Source organism: Mus caroli, unplaced genomic scaffold, assembly GCF_900094665.2.
Source record: "Mus caroli unplaced genomic scaffold, CAROLI_EIJ_v1.1 scaffold_8270_1, whole genome shotgun sequence".
In the NCBI taxonomy this organism is placed as follows: domain Eukaryota; kingdom Metazoa; phylum Chordata; class Mammalia; order Rodentia; family Muridae; genus Mus; species Mus caroli.
In genome coordinates this window covers 42,061-61,090 of record NW_018391095.1, presented here as the reverse complement: position 1 = coordinate 61,090, position 19,030 = coordinate 42,061, and the positions used below count along the sequence as shown (strand labels likewise).

At 37.9% G+C, this 19,030-nt stretch overlaps 1 protein-coding gene and 1 pseudogene across 2 annotated transcripts; both read right to left on the bottom strand.

Moving 5' to 3' along the window:
• Positions 1–2,468: 2,468 nt before the first annotated feature.
• LOC110289004 lies at positions 2,469–3,553 on the bottom strand (annotated as a pseudogene). The gene has a single exon (XR_002377318.1). The product of XR_002377318.1 is annotated as a 26S proteasome non-ATPase regulatory subunit 7 pseudogene (transcript).
• Positions 3,554–13,900: 10,347 nt separating this feature from the next.
• LOC110289005 (olfactory receptor 6C76) lies at positions 13,901–16,350 on the bottom strand. The gene is made up of 2 exons (XM_021155216.1): positions 15,421–16,350; positions 13,901–13,924 (listed from the first exon to the last, which is right to left on the bottom strand). The coding sequence occupies exons 1-2, from the start codon at positions 16,348–16,350 to the stop codon at positions 13,901–13,903; spliced, it is 954 nt and encodes a 317-aa protein (XP_021010875.1).
• Between the last annotated feature and the right edge of the window lie 2,680 nt (positions 16,351–19,030).

The window sequence follows — 19,030 nt, the reverse complement described above, 5'->3', positions numbered from 1 at the left end:
CCTGTTAATTGAAACACATAGTTCATTTATATAATAGTTTACTATTTGCATTAGATAAAGTTTAAATTATATAAATAATAAAATATTATTTAGTACATAGAAAGTTGACTACATATGGGAGTTTTTAGGTTTGGTACTAATGCTGATAGCAGTCCTTTGGTNCCCAACTGCTAACCTGGATTGCAAGTGAATCTCATGAATCTCACAACCACAAAGGCCTATAGTTTCAGGGTGTATGCAGGCTCATAGCACAGCTGGTAATATTTAATTCTACTATAGGGTCTTGCNTCACTTTGTCTCAGTGTTATATGGGGTAGCTCTTAAAGACAGTTTTCCTCACTGACATGAAAATAGCTGTGCTGTCTAAGACTAGAGGAGAGACTACAGATTCTCCAGGCTGCCTAGGCTAATGCTAAGTTGGATCATACCAAAGTTTAATAGCCAAAACAACCTGGACAATCTCTATGAAAGGAATAGTGGTCTAGNTTCATTAAGTGAAAGCACTGATGATGGTCCAAGCCAAAATACATATGTTCCCATGAGCTTCAGGGTTCACCAGTTAGAGCACCCAACAAAAATTCTGACCTAGGGATGAAATGCTTCGGTTTCTCTTTGGAGGAGCATCTCCTTAGGTAGGCCTGGTTCTGAANCCAAAGCACAGTCCTTGGGAGCTTTCATTCTGTGCTCTAGGTGGTATCTTGCTTTTCTCTCTCTTGTCCATGCCTGGGGAAAGACTTTGGAGGGATTCAGTTCTGGTGATTGAGTATGTGGATTGATCTGTGGAGGCATAACTGCACTCACCAAGGTGTTGAGTTTAATCTACTATTGTCTCTCAAATATGAGTCCCAGACTTAATCCCTTCTCTTCCATAGAAGACATTTCTCTTCATTGCGCTTAGGCTTCAAAGAGGATAGATGTAGAAAGTTTGTTCCATGCTATTTTCAGTGCATCTTAATGTTGTAAACCAAGGCACTTACTCTTAATGGGGCTTTCATATCACTTGTGAAGGGAGTCAGATGAGTGAATATCTACAAATCGATGTGCTTGTGGGGAGCAGACGCTTACTCACTTTTGTGATTTATGTCTTCATTTATTTAGGCTTCCAAGTTTTAATTGCTGTTATAATTAAGCCTCCTGCAGGTGGAGTCTTTGGCCAGAAAACTTGCTTACTTACTTGTGAATTCTGAGAACAATTTTGTAGACACGGGCATATCATTGTTATTGAAAACTTTCAACATAAGAAAATGTTAATAGAATTGGGAACATAGACAGTAAGGAAAAATCAACAATTTCACAGTAGCTAAGAGTGATGGTAGAAAGTCATTAGTTTAGCAAGAACTCATTTTGTTTCCAACTGACTTCCTACTATTTTCTAGCTTTTTTAGTGAAGATGGCTGAAATTTTGTAGCTATTGTATTCTTTTCCAAGCACTTTACATTTATAACATTTACATTCCTGATCAATATTTCCTTAGTTCTTTCCATTCTCATTTGATCCAAATTCTTGTGTGAGGTCCTTAACTATATTGCAAATATCGTGAAAATAATTATTATTACTATTACTATTATTATTAGTAGTAGTAGTATTTTGGTTTTTTGAGACATGTTGTTTCTATGTAGCCTGGCTGTCCTGGAACTCACTCTTTAGAACAGGTTGGCCTCGAACTCAGAAATCTGCCTGCCTCTGCCTCACAAGTGCTGGAATTAAAGGCATGCATCACCACTGCCCTGCATGAAACTTTTTTATTCAGGGTGTGTTTTTTATTTATTATTATTTTATTATTATTTAGATCATACCAATATGTTGTCCAGTTTCTAAAGTCAGGGTGAAACAGATACAGATAGCATTATACAGTTTGTGTTTTTAAATAATTTCCATTCAGTTCAAATATATTTGGCAACAAGAACATTGATGAATTCAATAAAAAATCTAAACAACCCAAATCAGAAGATTTGGATAGTACAAAATATTACAAAAATAATATTTTGAGGAATATACAGAATGAGAGTTTATTATTATTATTATTTTTAAAAACCAAGCCATTTAATTGTATCTTTGAAGGTAAATGATACATGGCCTTGGACCCCAAGCCCTAAGAACGCTAGTTACAGGTCCAAAATGTGGTGTGGTCTCAAAAGTTCACAAGGCTCCGAGCTCAAGTGTTGGGTGGCATTGTATGGGATCCATGCATTCCATTTAGCAATTATGAAAATTACCACCAACAGATCCCATGGATCTTGTAATAAGATAGGAAAAAAAATCCCTTTCAAGGATAAAAGGAAGAGCACCCAAGGCTAGGTTGTTCTCCTCATGAAGTCGGACACCTGAGCCAACCCCCAACTCATGCAACTGAAGCTGTAGCGTAGGGCTGATATCGGTCCTTTTGTGGAGAATCTTCACAATGCCACAGCAAGGGTGACCAGGGCAGAGCGCTTGTCCACAAGCACTGAATGTGACAAAGGACCCTCTTAGTGGCACACGGAGTTACGGTTATAAGATTTTAATTCACTAATTAAAAAGCTACACCATTTACTTTTTCTCCTTTTTTTCTCTTCTTTCTTTGCCGTGTTGCTCTTCTCCTTCTCTTTGTCGTCTTTTCTCTCCTTCTTGCTCTCCTCCTTTTCCTGTCCGTCCTTCTTCTCGGCATCCCGGTTGGCAATCTTGTTGTTGATGAGGTTATGCAAGGCGACCACAGAGCAGATCAGCGAGGCCAGGTACACCACCACCATCTGGTCATTGGTCTTCAGGTAGAAGGCCTTGACGAACTCCTGCAGGCTGGAGTCCGGCAGCAGGTTGAAGACGTCCTGCAGCTGGTATATGATCTGGTGGTTGATGGGCAGCTTGCCGCTGGCTACCTTCTCCAGGTAGCTCCTGATATCCAGGAGCTTGCAGTTCAGTCCCTTCAAGCCATGGACCTGGTTTGTGATCCGCTGGGAGAGAGTCCCCACTGTAGTGTCCTTGATGTCTCTTAGTAAGTGCTCCACTCCGACTTCCTCCGCCTCCTCTGCTCCAATCTCGCTAGTCACATGCTCAAAAGTTTTTGATGTTGGTGTCCCATCATCATGAACTTCCTCCACTGAGATGTAGGCTTCGGTGGGAAGTCCCAGGTCCTTTGGCTTCACGTCGATAATGACCAATACTGAGTTGGGACAGTATCTCTTCATGAGTTCATTGATGGCGATATCATTCTTGTGTAGTTTGGGGCCTGTGTGGTACCACCCAACTATCCTTTCTCTGGCATTGACCTTCTTGAACATCCCATACATGTTTTCCAAATAATCATGGTCTAAAAACCAGACAGAATCATCTTTGTCATCTTCACCAAAAGGTACTGCAAAACTGTTGGACACATCAAGTACTTTCTTTTGCCATGATCCCAAAAGCACACCAACTACCCGCTTCTGGTTTCCAACCTTGCCAATTCGGTTGAAATGATCCACCACACTGAGCAGCACCAGGGGGTGAACCACCACCTTCTGCACCGCCAGCTCCAGCATCGCGACACAGCCCGACCGCCGGCCCGGCTCCCTGCAACCCGCAAACACCAGCAACCGCAGCGACACCGAGAGTTAATTATTTGAATAAATAATCTATGCAAAACAGTGAGGTAAGAAAGAAAAATTCTGCCTTCCTGTTTCCATCTGCGCCTGGAGCTGATCCTGTGCCACAGCACTTCAGATACTGCCTGGATAGAGCTGATCTCCCAGGATTGCAAACATGCCTGTGAGCACAGGTAGGACCACCACTTCTGCTCTGAGGGACCTGCCCAAAAACCTGAGAACACAGGAACAGAGGAGCAGCTTGGGACAGGATCCTTCTGGTTTACAACTGTGCCAGGAGCTGATCCTGTGCCACAGTGCTTCAAACCCAAATACTGCTGGGAGAGAGCTGATCTTCCAGGAGTGCTGACATGCCTGTGAGCACAGGTCAGGCCACCACTTATGCTCAAATTCCTGGACCAAGAGGAACCTGCTCAGAGCCATCAGGACACAGGAACCAAGGAACAGCCAGGGACAGGATCCTTCCAGTTTCCATCTGCACCCTGAAGCTCAAGCTGTGCCACAGCTCTCCATATCCAAATTCATCCCAGAGAGATGGTCTCCCAGGAGTATGGACACACAGGTTTGCAGGAGGGACAAGCCACAGTGAGAGACAGCAAGACCAGCTAACACCAGAGAAAAACAGATGGAAAGAGGCAAGAATATATGCCACAGAAACAAAGGGTATTTGGCATCATCAGAAACCAGATCTCCCATCACAGAGAGCCCTGAATATCCCAACACACAAGAAAAGCCACACTTAATTTTAAATCACATCTCATGATGATGATAGAGAACTTAAAGAAGGACATAAATAACTCCCTTAAAGAAATACAGAACACAGGTAAGCAGCTAGAAGTCCTTAAAGAGGAAACACAAAAATCCCCTAAAGAGTTACAGGAAAACAATGAAACAAGTAAAGGAATAGAACAAAACCTTCTAGGATTTAAAAATGGAAATAAAAACGATAAGGAAATTACAAAGGGAGAGAATCCTGGAGATAGAAAACCAAAGAAAGAGAACAGGAGTTATAGATGTAAGCATCACCAACAGAATACAAGAGATAGGAGAATCTCAGCTGCTGAAGATACCATAGAAAAATATTGACACAACAGTCAAAGAAAATGCAAAATGCAAAAATCTCCAAATCCAAAATATCCAGGAAATCTAGGGCACAATGAGATGTCCAAACCTAAGGATACTAGGCATAGAAGAGAGCAAACACTCCCATCTTAAAGAGCCAGTAAATATCCTCAACAAAATTATAGAAAGTTTCCCTAACCTAAAGAAAGAGATGGCCATGACCATACAAGAAGCCTACAGAACTCCAAATAAATTGGACCAGAAAAGAAATTCCTCCAATTACATAATAGTGAAAACACCAAATGCACAAAAAAAGAAAGGATATTAAAAGCAATAGGAAAACAATGTCAAGAAATAAATAATGGCAGACCTATCAGAATTACATCAGACTTCTCGCCAGAGACTATGAAAGCTAGAAGATCCTGGGCAGATCTCATACAGACCCTAAGAGAACACAGATGCCAACCCAGGCTACTATACCTAACAAACTCTCAATTACCATAGGCAGAGAAACCAAGATATTCCATAACAAAACCATATTTACACAATATCTTTCACAAATCCAGCCCTACAAAGGATAGTAGATGGGAAACGCAAACACAAGGAAGGGAACTACACCTTAAATAAAGCAAGAAAGTAATCTTCTTTCAACAAACCTAAGAGAAGATAGATACACAAAAATAACATAAAAAAAAAAAACAAGAAGCAACAATCGCTATTCCTTAATATCTCTTAACATCAACAGACTCAATTCCCCAGTAAAAATACATAGACTAACAGACTGGATACATAAAGGGAACCCAGCATTTTGCTGCATACAGGAAACACACCTTAGTATAAATGACAGACACTACCTCAGAATAAAGGTCTGGAAAACAATTTTCCAAGCAAACAATCCCACAAAACAAGCTGGAGTAGCAATTCTAATATCGAATAAAATCAACTTTCAACCAAAAGTTATCAAAAAGGATAAGAAATGATACTTCATACTCACCAAAAGAAAAGTCTACCAAGAAGAACTCTCAATTCTATGATCTAAATGCAAGGGCATCCACAATCATAAAAGAAAGTTTACTAAAGCACAAAGCACACATCACACCTCACACTTCATCACCCAACTCTCATCAATGGACAGATTTTGGAAACAGAAATTAAACAAAGACACAATGAAACTAACAGAGGTTATGGACCAAATAGATTTAACAGATATCTATAGAACATTTCATCCTAAAATAAAAGAACATACCTTTTTCTCAGCACCTCATGGCGCCTTCTCCAAAATTGACCATATAAATCGGTCACAAAACAGGCCTCAACAGATACAAGAAGATTGAAATACTACCATGCATCCTATCAGATCACCACAGAGTAAGGCTTGTCTTCAATAGCAAAACAAAACAAAACAAAACAAACAATCAAAAAAAACCCCCACATATATATGGAAGCTAAACATTGTCCTACTCAATGATAACTTGGTCAAGGAAGAAATAAAGAAATGAAAGGCTTTTCAAGTTTAATGAAAATGAAGGCACAACATATCCAAACTTATGGCATACAATGAAAGCAGTGCAAAGAGGAAAACTCAGCTCTGAATGCCTCCACAAAGAAACTAGAGAGACTGTACTGGCTATTTTTGTGTCAACTTGACACAGCTGGAGTTATCACAGAGAAAGGAGCTTCAGTTGAGGAAATGCCTCCATGAGATCCAACTGTAAGGCATTTTCTCAATTAGTGATCAAGGGGGAAAGGCCCCTTGTGGGTGGGACCATTCCTGGGCTGGTAGTCTTGGGTTCTATAAGAGAGTAGGCTGAGCAAGCCAGGGGAGGCAAGCCAGTAAAGAACATCCCTCCATGGCTTCTGTATCAGCTCCTGCTCCCTGACCTGTCTGAGTTCCAGTCCTGACTTCCTTTGGTGATGAACAGCAGCATGGAAGTGTAAGCCGAATAAACCCTTTCCTCCCCAACTTGCTTCTTGGTCATGATGTTTGTGCAGGAATAGAAACCCTGACTAAGACAGAGACCATACACTTAAAGCTTAACAGCACACTTGAAAGCTCTAGAACAAAAAGATGCAAATACACCCAAGAGGAGTAGACAGCAGGAAATAATCAAACTCAGGGCTGAAATCAACCAAGTAGAAACAAAAAGAACTATACAAAGAATCAACGGAACCATGAACTGGTTCTTTGAGAAAATCAACATAGATGAACCCTTAGCCAGACTAACCAGAGGGCACATAGACAGTATCCAAATTAACAAAATCAGAAATGAAAAGGGAAAAATAGTAACAGAAACTGAGGAAATTCAAAATATCAGATCCTACCACAAAAGCCTATACTTTACAAAATTTGAAAATCTGGATGAAATGGACAATTTTCTAGACAGATAACAGGTTTGGAAGTTAAATCAGGATTATATAAATCATCTAAAGAGCCCTATAACCCCTATAGAAATAGAAGCAGCCATTAAAAGTCTCTCAAACAAACAAACAAAAAGCCCAGGACCAGATGGTTTTAGTGCAGAATTCTATCAGATATTCAAAGAAGACTTAATACCAATACTCTTCAAACTATTCCACAAAATAGAAACAGACGGTACACTAACCAATTCATTCTATGATGTCACAGTTACACTGCATATTCTCCCTTGGAGACGGAACAGTTTCTGTCTAATCTGGAATCTGTCACAATTTTCTTTCATAGAGTATTTTGTAAGAGTTTTTTTTTTCTACTTCTATCATAATTAATGTTCCAAATAGATTTTAAAAGCTGGTTGAGTGCCTATTTCTTTTTAACTTCAGAAGATATCATGAATATTTAAGAGGCATTTAACTATTAAAAATTATTTTTATGACTTAAAAAATGTCAGTACTGACATTTTTTATATTTTAAAATAAATTTTATTATATTAATGAAAAAAGAAAGATAAATTCTAATTTTGTGGTTTGAGAAAAATGATTCAAATCATTGCTATCAAGTTATATATTTGGGGAAGACACAGTAAGCAGTAAGCTGGACTTACAATCTCAGGCTGGTGGACTGATTTTGATTGACAGATATGTTTACCCATGTATTAAAGTGATGAATTAACTTGCATTCCAAGCCATATTTCATAGAAGAAAGATTTGTTTAAGGAATATTTATTTCTTTCTTTTCACTTGATTGAATTCCTCCTCATGTAAATTTTATCTGTGCCTTCCTGGTGGAGATAAAATGTCAGATGTTTATGCATTGACACATGATAAAAGTTTGTTACTTATTTACCTGGATGTCATTGCTACAGAATATAACATGGTGTTTTGAGTCTTTAGAGATGAATAAATAGAATAAATACAGAAAAATTTTAACACTTTAGTTTTAGAAGAGAAATATTCTTTAAACTAAGAAGAAAGATAGAAACAGGCATGAGTAATTATGTATGTACATATTTGTGTATGTGTGTGCATGTGTTTGTAGTGTGTGCCTGTGTGTGGGTCATGTGCATTGTGTGTGTTTTGGTTTGTATGTATCTGTGTTTGTGCATTTATGTATCTGTGGGTCTATTGTTGTCCATTATATGCATATGTTTATCTTTGTATTCATGTGTGTGTCTCTGTGTGTGTATAGTTTGTATATATGCCTGTCGTGTGTGTGTGTGTGTGTGTGTGTGTGTGTTTGTGTGTGTCAATGCTTGCATATATGTCTATATGTATGAGTGTCTGTGGGGCTATTTGGGTCTGTGTGTATGTGTGTGTGTGTGTCTGTTTGTGTGTATGCATGTGGGTCTGTGTGTCAGTGTCTATATGTACTTTTCTGCATTTGTGTGTATCTGATTCTCTGCACATGTCTTCTACATGTATGTGTGTGTGTATGTGTGTGTTTATCTGTATGTATCAGTGTGTGTTCATGTATGTATATGCACGTTAAAATACAGGCATGACTACTTTGTGAGAAAAGGAGATATTGCATAATAATAGAGCAAAGAACTTATTGGACCTTATTAACACCATAAATGATTAATTCAATCTTTAAAACAAATAAGCTTTTATTTTTAAGACATGCTATATGCTGTTACACTAGTTTAATGTTTAATGAAACCAAATCACTGAAAGATTAGACAGACTTCTTAAACAGGGTAACCTTTGCCATAGTTTAATAAAAACACCTGGTGAACCATGGAGACTCTTCCATATATATATATATTCTGATGGGATGGGTGATCATATATCCTCAATCCAATTTAAAAGGAAGTAATAATAAGCATAAACAAGGAGCAAAAGAAAGAATAACGACAACTAAAAGAATAAGGGGAAGAGGTAAGAAGTCTAAGGATTAGAAAAGGCACTCCTCACTGTCTAGTCAGACTCTTGTCCTAGTCCAACCAGACTCAGCACAGCGCTGTGTGGAGTAACTGAGATGGCACAGCAGAGACAGAGTGGAGTCAACTGCAGCAGCTCCCTGCTAACACTCACTCCCCTTTGCATGAACTCTCACACCCATCCAGGCCAGAGATCTCCATGGAAAGCCTCCAGTACACAGGCCTACAAATGGTTTATTTGCATTATGTTTATATATTTGATTATTTTTAGAGTATGATTGATAAGGATGAGATATTTTAAACATGGCTCTTGGGTGAAGCAATGGGCTAATCTTTACCACCACAAATTCATTAGAGCTTGGGCTACCTAGATGGCTCAAGATGCAAACATTCTTTATTTTGAATCCTGATTACCTGCATTTGATATCAGAATGCATTTAAAGCTGGAAGGAAAAAATGGACTCCACAAAGCTGTCTACAGCCTCCCCCTGCCTTCTGCCCTGTGGTTTGCACACTAACATTCTCTACTAACAATAATAATTAAATAAAATCCTAGAAAAATCTTCCATGTACATTTGATATGTTTTTGCTAATTTTTATGGATGTTGATGTACATTGGAAGCATTTTTACCTTCATAATATTTTTATTTTGCGGGGTGTGTGTAGAGGAATTTTAATTCAGCTACATGGCTGCTCTGGCAAGGGGTCCCACCCAAAGTTCTTCTTAGTCTGTGTGATCTGGCTTTAATGACACATCTTTGACTCCCTCTGGCTGGGATACAGGCATGCCCTTAATAAATACTTTTAATCTAAACCAATAAAGATAAATTTAGTTTGTAGAAGGAAGCAGCCATGTTTGAAAGTAATGTCTAATTGAGGGGTAAACAACTGACATATGAAAGAAAGATTTGAGTCAGACAGGAAATGGCCAACTCTCATGAGAACAGACAGGAAAGAAAAGCTACTTACAAGAGCAGCAGAATAAATAAGAAGTGGAGGGTAGTTCAATGAATTCATTTCAGTTCCATCCAGAGAAGTTCTGTTAGTTCAGTTAGTAGAGTTCAGAGTCAGTTTTTCTAATCAGAGCAATGTAGTCACAAGCCAAGGGAAGACAAATTGAATCAGTCAGCTCAGAAAAAATTTTGAGTCATAACAGCTGAGTTGAACCAGCCAGCCAGAGTTCAGAAAGAACAAGAAAGGGTAAAGTTAGTAAGAAGTTGGCTCTGATAAATAAAAATTACTTTTACAGCTAAATGTGGTTTAAGTTCCAAAATGTGGAACCAAGGGCAGTGAAGTACATCTGTAATCCTAACACTCTGATTCAGGTAGCATATGCCTGGAGCACATAGCTAGAAAAGGTTTTTATCAAGAAAGAGCAAAAGGCATTGAGACTGTTATTTCCCACCTAAAATAGCTAAAGGTGTTGAGTATCAGAGGAGAAACTGAAAAATGTGAATGTGCCATTGGAAATGTTAAAATGATGCAGATTTTACAAAAACAAATTCAGAATGTTCCTCAGAAAACATAAAATCATAGCTAACTAAGGTTGTCAGGGTTCATAAAGTAGGTAAGGGTATTTGACATCAAGTCAGACAACCTGATCCCATGTGGTGGAAGGACAGAACTGATTTTTCCTAGTTGTTTTCAGACCCAGTGCCAGTGTTGTGTGGAACATGACCCATACTCTCTTGAACACACATGTGAATTAATGAATAACTACAAAAATCATTTTAAAGATAGAAATATCAATGATGCACTAATCACATTTTTGGCATGTATTCAAAATTCACAAAAGAGTAAAGATATACCTGTATGCACATTGCATCATCCTTCACAAGAATCAAGATTTTCAGATAACTGTAATGTTCACAAAGAAATTAGTGGATAAATAAAATGTGTCATATACAGAGATTTGGATATTACTCAGCATAAAACAATATGGAAATATTGCCATACAACATGCCATACATGAACATGGAAGACACTATACAAACTCAATTTAGCCAGCTCTGAAATGATACAAGTATACATTTGATTCCACAAATATACAATAATGAAAATATTCAAACTCAGAGAGTACAATGTCATTGAGTATGGATGGAGAGTTAGAATGTGGAGCTGATATTTGAAAATTTAAATTTTCATTATGACTGTTGCATAACTTCTAGGGAAATACTGTATAACGCTTTGCTTATAGTTGACACCATTATGTTGTACATTTAATTTTGTGAGGAGAGTGGATTTATTGCAAAGTATACTAACCAAAATTAAAAAAACACATAAAAAAACTAAATGGAGAGAAGAAACTTTGCAACAGTAGTTGTTTATTACCTTAACTATGCTAATGGTTGCATGGATGTGTACTAATGACATTATGTTTTAACTATGTGCAATTTTTAATATATCAATTACACTTCAATACAGCTATTAAAGGTAGGGAACTTTAAAAGTGAGAGCATTGCAGTCTGTATAGAACTAACTAGTTATTACAGAATATCTCTTTTATGCAAGAGGGGAATACAGTAGAAGATAGAAAATTATTGTATATAAAAACAGGAAGGAGCCCAGTTCCAGTGGAGACATGTACAAAACTCTTCCATATGTAAGGCTCAGGATCCACTGTGAAAGAGGAGGCAAAGGGGCAAGTATTTTGCTGTGAGATCAACAAAAATGTTAACCTGTAGAGAGAATCTTACATATTGAGTGGAAGTATCACCTGTCAATAAAAAACCTATGGCCAATGAACAGAAGCAAGAGTAGAAGGTGGGACAATCAAAAGAGAGAAAGAGAGAGAGAGAGAGAGAGAGAGAGAGAGAGAGAGAGAGAGAGAGAGAGAGATTGGGTCTGAAAAAAGGTCAGACATGGGAAATTTGGGGTATGGAAAAGAAATAGTTTCAAACATACACAAAAACCTAGAAGGAAGGGAGTGGATCTGGGTACCAGAGGGACCAGCTGAGAAGCTGCATACAGAAAAGATGGTTATCCCCAGGGAAGAGTACACCAGTTTGTTTTCTAGTGACAAGTGATCATCTCTGAAAACATACATACAAGTAACATTGTGTGTACTGAGCAGGTAATATTTAGGAATATATGTATATACTTACACATGGATGCATGCAATAAAAAATAGTAATAAAATGAGATACACTCGAATGGCAATTGCGAGGAGTATATGGAAGGCTTTGGAGGGAGTAAAGGGAAAAGAGAAATGTAATTATATTATAACCTTAAGGAAAAATTAAAACAATGGAAAATAAACAGCAAGAGAAGCTGCAAAAGCAATGATTAACATGTCCTGGGCACAGAAGCCTCCAATTACACCTGCTAAGCTAAGCAAGAATTCTTAGAACTTCTGTGTCTTTCCTAAGTTTGCAATTGGTCAGATTGTATTTTTCTTTTTTCTGTTTATTTTTAATGTTTATTTAGAAACACACACACACACACACACACACACACACACACACTCACTCACAGGGTTTTGGGGGGCAGGGTTTCTCTTTTGTATCCTTGGCTGCCTGACTGTCCTGGAACTCACTCAAGACCAGGCTGACCTTTACCTCACAGATTCACTTGTCTCTGCCTCCCAAGTTCTGTCGTTAAAGATTTGGTCCACCATTGTCCAACTCCAATATTTTATACATACTACTGAGCATCTGCACTTACACCTTTCCTCTGGGGTGTCACAATGCTGCTGATGTGCCTCTCAGAGGAAGCAAAACACTAGAGCATTATGCTACATTTTTTTCTCTCACTGCTGGAGTGCCCAAGCACCAATATGTGACACTCAGGGTAGGCAAAACTCAGTCTAAGATATGAGTCCCAGTACATGTTTGTTCAGGTAAGATACAGCAGAGTCTGGGACTGAAATTGTTTCTCAAACCCCTGTACACCTAAACACTGCTGGGAACTGTGAGGATTTGAGAACGGTGTTTCCCATCCTGTATACCCAGTCACTTCTGGAGACCTGAGGAGTTGGGAACAGGAGTGCTGAACACTATTATGAGCCCGGGGTGGGGGAAATCCAGCTTAGCTCTGAGTGAGTGACAGGAGTTTAGAAGGCCCTTCTATGAGAGACTTAGGTGGGGGGCTCTAAATGGTGAATGCCTTTTCCCTTCTCCTGTGGAAATTCTTGATGAAGGAGACAGTCCTTGCTTATCCAAACTGCTCTATTCATGGTGGATGTGGATGTATACATCTTACTCAGGGTGAACAAGAGATTAAATGCCTTCTTCAGGAAGGGATGCCCATTAAGAAAAGCTCATTGGCATTTGCAAAACACAAGAAAATCAAGAAGGAAGACCAACGCGTGGATACTTCATTCCTCCCTAGAATGGAGAATAAAATACCCATGGAAGGAGTTACAGAGACAGAGTTTGGAGCTAAGACGAAAAGATGGACCATCCAGAGACTGCTCCACTCGGAGCAGTCCATCCCATAATCAGCAACCAAACCCAGACACTATTGCATATGCCAGCAAGATTTTGCTGAAAGGACCCTGATATAGCTGTCTCTTGTGAGGCTATGCCAGTGCCTGTTAAATACAGAAGTGGATGCTCACAGTCATCTATTGGATAGAACACAGGGCCTCCAATGGAGGAGCTAGAGAAAGAACCCAAGGAGCTAAAGGAGTCTGCAACCCTATAGGTGGAACAACAATATGAACTAACCAGTATCCCCAGAGCTCTTGTCTCTAGCTGCATATGTAACAGAAGATGGCCTAATTGGCCATCATTGGGAAGCCCCTCGGTCTTGCAAACTTTATAAGCCCCAGTACAGGGGAACATCAGGGCTAAGAAGTGGGAGTGAGTGGGTAGGGGAGCAGGGCCGGGGGCGGGGAGGGTGGGGAGTATAGGGGACTTTCGAGATAGCATTGAAATGTAAATGAAGAAAATATCTAATTTTTTTTTTTTTAAAGAGAAGCTCATTGGCTAAGTATGTGGAGCCTATTAAGATACATCATTAGTATGGAGAAGTTCTGTGTTGTCATGGTCTTCTTAGTTGAGTGTTATGGTCACATGCTTCAGGAAATAATCCTGGTCCATAGCTCCTGCTATTCTCAATTATGAGAATTACCTGGGTTCTGAACTACTGCCTTATCAGTTCTTCTGTTTGGTGGCTCAGTCCAATCCCCCAACACACTACCATATACAAACCTTCCAAAACTAGACTAGGATACCTGAAATGAAGACATTAGATATAGCAAAGACATATTACAGATATAAAGTACTAAATCATGCCCTTTGGTAAGGGGGGTTTCTAGAGAGGATTAGTCCAGAAACTCAGGTTTTTTCATCATTTAAGATTTTTTTAAAAAAATAATCTATTATTTCCCATTTATTTCAGTAATAAGTGTAATTAGAACATTTTGGCAAGCATGAAATTATTCTTTTTCCAATATATTTTAATTGAAATAGAATCAAATCCCTTTCATTTCTCTCTCCTACCTGAGAAAATAACAATTGAAGAATTATTCTTAATACTGTATTTTATTTTTTATTGCTTGATCCATTATAAAAATAAAATCACAATAAATATGAAAATATTCTAAAGACAATAGCTTGCAAAATAAACATTTTTCTGTTAATTTATCATCACCATAAATAAAATTCTATTTTGAATTTTAAGTGGCTTTTAATAACTTTTAAATTGTTTCATGTTCAGTACAAATATTTGTATCTGCCTTTTCCTTTTAACATTGTGTTTTATTTTGCTTACATGTACTGTTTACATGTATTGGTAATTCCCATATCATATTCCTTAATTGGCACAGCCATGTCCATTGGAAATAGCAAATCATAAAGCCAGCACTGCTACTGGACACAGTTCTAGCAAAGCTGAGCAGATTTCTCCAATCCCTGTTCTTCCTTCTCTAACTTTTGGGTTTTGGTCTTTGCATGTTGCATTTTTTGGAGGGAACTTTTTACAATATGATTCATCTCTTTTATGTCTGAGTCTTTTTAGGAAAATCTTAAAATTGACTTTGTATGGCCAATATTTGGAGTCTTCCTTTTGCTCTGGAGATCATTAACATAAAAAAACATATAACTAGATGAGGCCATTACTCCAGGTATCTTCTTGGGGTATCTTCCCCTGAGCAAACTCAAACAGTATAATTGGTGCAGGTTAAACAGGGTCAACTGAAAAATTCTGACAGGCGTGGACAGTAGGTTACAGATTCAAGGTCCCATTTTATTATAGACTTAGAGCTCTCTGAAAATATATTTTAAAGATGGGGGTTTGTACTGGGTACACCCCAGAAGGAAAAACTCTTAGTAAATAAGATTGTTTGAATAAAATAAAACGTTTCCTATTTTATAGCGCAGATGGTAAAACATATAGTAAAATAAATGTTAGGTATTAGTTTGCTATTAATAAAAAAACATGTTTAGATAGTTTTGTTTGTCTAAAGTGCTTTAAATCTAAGAACATTGCCAGCCTAAACGTAGACTGTCATATAATAAATATATTTGCTTATTTCATTTGTAAGTTATATCAGGTCATCATTTTGAGGCAAGTTTTCTTCTTACAAGGTCCTTAAATGCTTGTTTCACCTGCTGGTTCCTTAAAGTGTAGATAAAAGGATTCAGCATGGGNGCAACAGAGGTGTTGAGCATAGCCACCCCCTTTGTTAAAGCAACTCCAGCCTTGGCAGATGTTTTCACATACATGAAGATGCAGCTTCCATAGGATATGGAGATAACAATCATATGTGAGGAGCAGGTTGAAAAGGCCTTTTCCCTTTGTTTGGCTGAGGGCAATTTCAGAATTGTTCTGAGAATACAGGTGTAAGAGAGAATTATCAGTATCAGCGTAGTCATAAGCATGATCAAAGCTAATATAAAGCTCATGAGCTCCAAGGTGCTTGTGTCTGTGCAGGATATTTGCAGCATAGGAGCAGAATCACAAGTGAAGTGGTCAATAATATTGGAGTCACAGAAATCTAGCTCTAAGCCCATGGCCAGTGGAGGAAAAANTACCAAGAAACCAGCCAGCCAGGAGCTGATGATGAGCTGGTGGCAGATCTTGTTACTGATGATGGTTGTATAGTGCAGGGGCTTGCAAATANCCACATAGCGATCATAGGACATGGATGCCAAAAGGAAAAACTCTGTTGAGCCAAGGAAGATAAAGAAAAATAGTTGGGCAACACAAGCATTATAGGAGATCGATTTGTCCCCAGTTAAGATGCTGACCAAAAACCTAGGGTTACAGACAGAAGTAAATGAGATTTCTAAGAAGGAGAAATTCCTGAGGAAGAAATACATGGGTGTCTTCAGGTGGGAATCCAGCAGTGTGAGAGTAATGATGGTTAAATTTCCAGTAATGCTCAGCAAGTAAGTGAGAAACAGAAANAAGAAAATCACAACCTGAAGCTCAGGATCATCTGTCAGACCCAGGAGAATGAAGTATGTCACTGAAGTTCTGTTCTTCATCTCTGATGGTTTGTCTACAAGAAATCTAACTGATACAATCAACATAGAAAAAATGGAAATATAAACATGAGCCACAAGACAAGCATAGCTCTCTCTCTCTCTCTCTCTCTCTCTCTTGGTGTGTGTGTCTGTCTGTCTGTCTGTCTGTCTGTCTGTCTGTATTTTGTGTTGTCTACATTTTGATTATATCTTGTAAGATGCCACTATCTATTACTTTTACTAGTCTATGAAATGTACAAACTAAATATAAGTTCTTTAATACTTTGTTATGGACATTATACTTTTCCTGTGTCATCTTTCCTATAAAACAAATTACTTGTTTATTATGGAAATCGGCGCTCAAATTAATATGTAAAGGAATAGTCTACACATCAAAGTACAAAAGTAAACAATATAGTTTAGATTAGTATTTTCTAAACAGAACAATAAATGTCACTATATTTTTCTATTTTAAACAAATAATATTCCTCTTTTAAAAAAGATTTCACCATAAATTTTGTCTCCTTGCATTATTAGAGACCTTATAATTTTAACTTTCATTCTTGATCTCTGAAATAAAACTAGCATAATAGTTTTAGTCAATATATATTATTGACTAATATCATATTAAATATATATATAATTGATGAGCACATTTTTGAAATATAGCTAAGCATCAAACAGCAAGAACATAATTTATTTTATATTATAACATGTATCCATAATTCATAATTGACAACTGAAATATACAGATATTTTAATTTGCCCTTTATAACTATCTTAAAAAGACATATCAGTAACACAAACGACTTGATCAGTCTAAATAATGGATGCTCAAATATTAAAGAAATGTGCCACATTTTCCACATTTAGTAGTTCATATCTTTCATTATACAAGCTATATATATAACTGCATAACAAGACAGAAAAGCTGAAATACTGTTTATAAAAAACTTGAAAATATTTACCAATTTGAAGTATCAGGAACACAATAACATGCTTAGTTCTCTTAAAACAAATTCATGCCCTGGTCCTGTAGCACAAAGAGAAATATGTGTTTATGTCTCTGCTCCCACAAAGCTGGGCATCTCCTCTCAGGACCCCAAACACTTAATCTCATGCAGTGAAACATCTTTATATCTTTCCCCATCCAACATCTAGGCATCTGACATATTCCTTACAATATCTTAATAAGACATCTCTAGATGATTCATTGCTACAAAATTATTCAAACTATTCTAATATTTCCCTAGGGAAGAAAACAGCAATTATACTATATTTGCACCACATAATTTCAAAAATATTCTACAAAAACATGGAAATGTATAATGAGCTGTGGGATAAATAATAACAGGGCACTAGCATATACAAGTAGAATATTACTTCCAGCAATAATATTTAATTGGTTGATTATGTGGCCTACATCCCAAGAGATTTCAGAACTTATCTCTAAGTAATCAGCTAGGCGTTTTTTGAAGGGATGAGATCTAATAACAAAATATAGTTATCTTCTCACATTGATTTTCCTAGGACAGTGTTGAGATAGACTACAGGACACTCTGAGTTCCTCCACAGTCTATAAAACAGTAGTGGATTTTTTAGGCTGTGCCTGTCCTGACAGACTCCTTTTCACAAGCAGCCTGGGACTCCATTTTGGGGGTGGAGGACAATTGTGGCATAGTGACACAGAATATGTATTATCCTCAACACAAGGAAAAATCAATTTAAAACATGGAAATAGAAGTCTAGTAATAAAATGCATCTGGCCTTGAACTTGCTATGTAGGCAAAGATTGGCTTGAATTTTTTATCCTCCTACCTTCTCCAACCAAAACCTACAATTTTAGACATCATCACTGTATCTTGTTCAATATATTTCCCTATAGTTTTGACATAGCTACTTTTACATGTGTATTAACTGAAAATGTTTTATTTTTAATTGAGAATTGGTAAATAATATATTTTAAGATCCTTTCAGTCTTTTTTTGATCTGACATTTTAAAAGAATATGATACATATTTTGAGTTCCCTCAAAATCAGATACCTTTAGGTTTTATTTATCTTGACAAAAACTACTTTCTTCTTTTTGTTTTGTTTTGGTTTGGTTTTACTTCATTTTTAAAATTTTTACATTTTTTCTTTTATTACCATTAACCATTCCATTCATTTACATCTCAAATGATATCCAACTTCCCAGTTACCCTCTTACCAACTCCCCATTCCATGGTATTCTACTTCTTAGTTACCCCTCCACCACTCCCTATCCCATTACTCCCCCCATCCCTTTTGCCTGTATGAGAGTGCTCTCCTACCCACCCACACTCTCCCTCCCCACTGCTCCACCATCCTACTACTCTGGGACATAAAACCTCCCAGGGATCAAGGTTCCTCTCTCCCATTGCTGTCGGGCAAGGCCATTGTCTGCTACATATGAATCTGGAGCTATGGATCCCTCCAGGTCCACTCCTTTGTTGGTGGTCTAGTCTATGGGAGAACCTGGGTGGTCAGGTCAATCTATATTGTTCTTCCAATGGAACTGCAATCCCCCTCTGCTCCTCCAGTTCTTCTGCCAGCTCCCCCACCAGGTTCCCTAAGTTCAGCCTGATAGTTGGCTCCAAGAATCCCCCTCTGCTTTGGTCAGTTACTGGCTACACCTCCCCAGGAACTGCCACTCCCCAGGAACTGCCAGGAACTGTCCAGAA